Source organism: Bison bison, unplaced genomic scaffold (assembly GCF_000754665.1).
Source record: "Bison bison bison isolate TAMUID 2011002044 unplaced genomic scaffold, Bison_UMD1.0 scf7180017864285, whole genome shotgun sequence".
NCBI lineage: Eukaryota > Metazoa > Chordata > Mammalia > Artiodactyla > Bovidae > Bison > Bison bison.
This window is the reverse complement of record NW_011494857.1, coordinates 1,463,299-1,469,132: the sequence shown is the minus strand read 5'-3', so window position 1 is coordinate 1,469,132 and position 5,834 is coordinate 1,463,299. Positions and strand designations below refer to the sequence as shown.

Here is a 5,834-nt window from a genome sequence, read left to right as displayed (position 1 = left end):
CAATAAACTCGTCCCAGCGCCTGAGTGGGCCGTGGGCTCGGCACTGCCCCCACTGCAGCCTCAGATCAGGGGCTGGAGGCACCAGGCCAGCCTCTGGGAAATCTGGACACAGACCCCTGGCGCCCCACCCCGTGGCCAGCCTTGGGGTCGGAGGCCCCCAGACCCCGGCCCGTGTGGGCTTGTTGGTACCTGGTGGCGGGTAGCACTGCAGCAGCCGCAGGAGCTTCACGGAGAGCCAGGGCGCCGGCACGAAGTAGTAGGTGTAGTCCTGGAGGTCAGTGGAGGCCGAGGAGACGATCTGGGGGCAGAGAGGGGCAGGCAGGGGCAGGGGCATGGGGAGGGGCGGCTGTCACAGTGTGAACCTTTATGGAGCAGAAACTGGAGGCTCAGGGAGGGTGGTGAGGAAGCCTTGGGGACACAGAGTGTGACCGGGTGGATCCAAGCTAGGACTGGTCGATTTTTCCAAGTAAAGCTGGTGTTGGGTGGGCAGGGAATCTTGGCCAATCGATCCCCTTCTGTGAATGCCTGACGCCAACTCGGCACCTCACAACACCTGGACCACCTCCACTAGCAGCTGGACCTCACCAGCTCCCTGGAGCGCGCTCCCTTGTAGCTGTCCCCCAACACCGGAAGCTACTCAGGAACAGGAACTGAGTCTGACCCTTTTCTGGGTCCCTGGGCCTACTACAGTCAGACAAGAGAAGGGCTCAGCAAAGGGGTGGGGGAATTAGTGAAAGAGCGTGTGACTTTACTGTCCTCACGGCAAACTCCTATGCAACCGTGAAAACCCCTTCTCCAAGAGGCAAGCCTCATCCTGCTCTGAGCCCCCTCCATGACAGTAGCTGCCCCTCCTCCACTGTCACTGTCTGTGCCTCTCCTACCAAGCGTGGCCCACAGGACTATTCGAATGTGTGGTGAATGAATGAAAAATATGGTTGAATGAATGAGCTGATGTTTTGTTCTCTTTGATTGAGAACCCAGGCCTCTCTTTACCTGCTCAGGAAATGTTTTTAGTTACTCCAAGTTTCAACTCAGGCAAGGATCACCTCCACCAGGAAGCCTTCCTGGACATCTAGGCTGGGTGGAGTGCCTTCTTTGGGGGCCTACAACATCCTTGCTATCTCCATGACCATACACACTGTCCCTTTTATGATCATCTGTGCCTGAGTTGGCCTGTCCTGCAACGCATCCCTCCTCCGACCAGGACAGGAAGCCCCTGAAGGCAAGGTCTCACTCATCTGTGTCTCCAGTGTCAGCCTGCACAGAGCTGGACACAGAAGCAGCCTCAGGGCATGCGCCCAGGATAGGGGCGAAGGTGGTGAGGAGCAGAAAGGAGGGAAAGAAAGACGCATGAGAAGGAGAAGCAAGAGAAGAAGCAGGAGGAAACAAGAGGGTGCAAGAAGGAGGGAGACAGGAGAGCAACCTCCCTTGCTGGGAGCTCCGGGTGCACTGGAGCCTGTGCTCACACTCTGTCCAGGTTAACGCACAGCAGCTATGCCGTGAGGCAGGCACCTGGAATCAGCCCGTTGAACAGATAAGGCCAGTGAGGCCCAGAGAGGTGACGCCACTTGCCTAGGTCCACACAGCCAGGGAGTGGCCGAGCAGGGATGAACTCCGCTCCAATCCTGCGTTCTTAACTGCCGGGCTAGGTGGTCTCTCAGGGAGAGCGAGGGGGACCAGAGGGGTGCCCAGGGGACAGGCGCACCAGGGCCACCTTCCTGCAGTTGGCACAGACACCACACCTACCCGGCTTAGGCGAGACACGGCCAGGGAGACGCACGTCTTGAAGTCATCCGGGTTCTTCTTGCAGAGACAGGTGATGAGGCTGACAGCGGCTGTGACCACGCCCTGCGGGGGCAGGAGAGAGGCAGCTCAGGGCCCGCGGGGTACTAGGGCATCGGGGAGGGGACAGCGGTCCACGTCTCTACGCTGGCTGGGCAGGCGCTGGGATGTGGGGGAAACCTCTGGGTGTCAGAAACAGAGGCTGGATGTTCTCTGAGGGGCGGGGTGAGTGATGGATGCTGGGGACACTGGACAGGACCCCGGGCAGCCAGGAGGGTGTGGTGTCGGGGACAGGGGGCCTCAGGCGTCCGGGGGTACCCAGAGTAGGGCGGGTCGTGGGGGCAGGGGCCTCACCATGTGCTGGTCGTTGAGCAGGTGCACCACGCGGGCCGTCCACTCGCCCATGGGCACCAGGTCGGGCGAGGCCTTGTAGAGCCGCAGAAGGCACAGGGCCGCGCTCTGCTTCACACTGTCCATGCTGTCCCTGCAGGCACACAGAGTGGGTGGGGGGGCTCAGCGCGACCCCAGCCTGGCACACCCCCTCCTCCTCTCACCCCTCCTGGGAAGGCTGTCCAGCGAGAGGCGACAAGAGCCTCCCAGGAACCCTCTGCTACTGCCCTCACTGCCCACTGGGCCTCCGTCTCTTCCTCTGCAAAATGGGTTGCATCCCAGTGACCTCATGGGGTCACAGGCAGGGCAAGCGTGGCTCTGCACCTTCACTCAGTCACCGTCTGCTTATCTGAGCACCTACTGGGCACCGGGCGCTCCTGTCGGCACTGCAGACTGTGTGTGTGTGCTCTGTAGCTCAGCTGCGTCTGACTCTGCAACCCTATGGACTGTAGCCCGCCAGACTCTGTCCGTGGGATTTTCTGGACAAGAATACTGGACAGAGTGGTGGACAAATTGGTCCAAAGTGTGTCCTCAGAGAGCTTATGTTCCTGCCAGGGCAGCCCCATCCTACAACAGATACTGTCTGGGTTCAGTGCTCCAGGGCCACCTAGCGCAGGAGCTCTGGGGATGGTGTTTAGGATGAAAGCCTCACTGATAAGGCACCAGGTGAACAGAAAACTGCGAGAAAACACTAAAAATCTACACAGATCTTCCCCGCAGACCCAAGAGCCTGTGGAGGCGCCCAGGCAGGTGGGCCTGTGTGTGGGAGGAGCCCGGAGGAGGTTTGGCGCCCCCTACAGTCTCTAGGCTATCTGAATCTTAGGATCAAGCTCTTGCATTGATTCTTGGATCTCCTTAGCTGTCATCTGTTCAAACACTGCCTCTGTTACGATTCTCTCCCTTTTCTCTTTCTAGAACTCTAAACGGTGTTGTTAGACTGTATCTCCCTTGACTCTTAGCCTCTCTTAAATTTTTCCACCTCTTTGCTTCTCTGGGCTGCATTCTGATCAACGTGTCCAGTTCCTCTGCCTATTTCCAATCCCTGCTTTGGTTCTGTCTACTCTGCTGCTAAACTAAAACACTTACTTTCTTTATGAAAACTCCCAGTTCTTTTTTTGGCTGTATTACATGGCTTATGAGATCTTAGTTCCCCAACCAGGGATTGAACCTGGGCCCTCAGAAGTGACAATGCTGAGTTCTAGCCACTGGACCACCACGGAATTCCCTGAAAACTCCAATTCAACTGTTATTTTCCGTTTTCTTTTTGCTGGCTCTCCTTCATGGCGCCTTGCAGCCTGCATTTAGTGATTTTCAACTGTGAGCTTCTCATGTAACCTGGAGCTTCATCTAGGGAAATTATAGAGGCTTGTGGTGAAAGTGGCTTTCTCCAGAAAAAGACTTGTTTGCATCTGTCAGGCACTAGGGTACTAGCCGTGTGTATCACTTTAAACTACAGCTTGGCTTACAGATCTATGGATGATCCAGGAAAGGGAAAATCAGGCTGAAAACCAGTGTTGTGGCCTGTTCCATGCCAAGACTTGAAAGGGGTAACTCTGCCTATACTCCCTAAGGGGATTTATTTCTAGGTCACCCTCACTTTGAAGTGTGGCCTCTGGAGCCTCTGCTTGAACAAGCTTTGTCTTCTGTTCCCAGAGGCTGAAGGGCCCCAAAACCAATACCCAGGTTCATCCAGTTCAGCTAATGCTCTTAACAAAATCCAGTTCAAAACCGCAATGGTTTTACCTGCTCAAAACACACCAATTGCTTCCCATTTCGATCAGAATAAAATCCAAACACCACTATGGAAAAACCCAAGTGAACTTTTTGGCCAACCCAATACAAAGCTCATACCCACCCAGGGCCTTTGCACTTACTGCTCCTTTTGCTTGGAACACTTTCTCCGATACTTCTAATTGTCTTCTCCTCCTCATTCCAGCCTCCAGGTACATGGCACCTCCGTGAAGACACCCTCCCTGATGAGTCTGACTTAAGTAGCCCATCCGCATCCTGCCACCTGTTTTCTTTCCTTCAGTGTAGCTGTCACTGTCTGAACTCAACTCACTTCTCTGCCTATGCGTTCGCTCTTTGGAGCGCCTCTCAGATGCCAGCTCCCTGAGGGTGGGGACAACTGTTCCCCCAGCTCCCTCCTGCCTCCCAACGCCCAGAACAGAGCCTGGGACTTTGCAGGTGCTCAAGAAATAATTGCTCAATGCCCTCCTGCTTTAGAAAGATCACAGGCTGATCACGGACCTTCATGCCTTTCCTTTTTCCACAGCCAACTCCTCCTCCTCACCCAGTTCTCAACCTAATGCCACTTCCTCTGAGAAGCCCTCCGACCCCCAGCCTAGTTCAAATGCTCCCACTAAATGCCCTTAGGCTCCTGTACCCCACAGCAGGGTTCCGAGAGGAAGTAATACGTTTCATCCTGCAATTATTCAATCAATGTTTATCTCCCACCTCTGGACCGTGAACACCGGGAGGATGATAAGCATGTCTGCCTCTGGTCATGGCTACGTCCCCAGCAACGAGCACGGCGCCTCACACATAGATGCCCAATAGATGATTGTTGAATGAATGAATGGAGAAGAGGCAAAAGTTCTGGAAGGCTGTCACTGACATAATTTAAGGTCATTGCCTCTTCTTTACCAGATGTTAAAGGTCAATCAGGAATTTTGCAAGTTTTATCACATTCAGTGATAGCCCCTTCATTCCTGCGAGCAAAAAGTCATTTAATTCATTTTGCAGGATGGCCACCCACTCCAGTATCCTTGCTGGAGAATTCCACGGACAGAGGAGCCTGGTGGGCTACCGTCCACAGTGTCGCAAAGAGTCAGACGTGACTGAGCGACTAACACTATCATTATATTTATTTCCAGTGTTTCTCATTACTAGGCCTGTGCTTCCTGTTATTTTTATAAAAAGGTTATTTCACTCTCTTTGTATTGGTTTATCTTATACCACATGGTAACCAACGTTGTATGAGAGTCAAAGGAAAATGCCTAGGAAACTCTCCAAGCCTTTCGACTGTCTCTTATTTGGGACAATACATTTTTCTAGTTCTTACCAAGAATAGTAAGTTATTAATAAATAGTAACAAATTTCTACTTTTTTTAACTGTACTCTTGACCTTATTTTTTCTTATGGTACATAAACAATAATTTATAAATATGAAAAAAAAAAAGGTCAGTTAGACAGACATCCCACTGGCTTTGCTGGGGAGCTGCCTTACAAGGCCAAGTCAGACTGGTGAGATGATAGGGGACAAGCATGGGGCTGTCACCAAGCCCAGCATAACCCCCACGTCCCGGCTGGGAGACCTGGGCAGGCGACGCAACCTCTCGGCCCCTCAAACTGGGTTGGGGCTTGTCTAGCCCGCCCCAGCAGCTGGGTCCCCAGCGCCTCACCCGGCCACCAAGATACGAGGGATGTCAGCGGCGAAGGCCTCGCCCATCTCGCGGCTGCCCACGTTGGCGATGCAGTGCAGGGCCAGGCACATGAAGGTGGGGTTGCGGCTGGCCAGGTCATTCTTGATGGCGTTGTTGATGAGCCGGATCAACTCGGAGTTGGAGTTCACCAGCACCGAGATGAACAGGTAACCCTGGGTGGCGAGAAGGAGGTGGGGGGCTTGTGGCTAACTGACCCTCAGCCCTGCAGTCTACATT

At 54.0% G+C, this 5,834-nt stretch overlaps 1 protein-coding gene across 1 annotated transcript in view; it reads right to left on the bottom strand.

Moving 5' to 3' along the window:
• AP2A1 (adaptor-related protein complex 2, alpha 1 subunit) overlaps positions 1 to 5,834 on the bottom strand; it is a 27,012-nt gene that overhangs the window by 7,956 nt on the left and 13,222 nt on the right. The window contains exons 4-7 of the mRNA XM_010849713.1: positions 5,577 to 5,770; positions 2,137 to 2,266; positions 1,747 to 1,848; positions 190 to 298 (exon numbers count right to left, since the gene is read on the bottom strand). Of these exons, the coding sequence (XP_010848015.1) occupies positions 190 to 298; positions 1,747 to 1,848; positions 2,137 to 2,266; positions 5,577 to 5,770 (535 nt within the window). The remainder of the gene's footprint in view (positions 1 to 189; positions 299 to 1,746; positions 1,849 to 2,136; positions 2,267 to 5,576; positions 5,771 to 5,834) is intronic.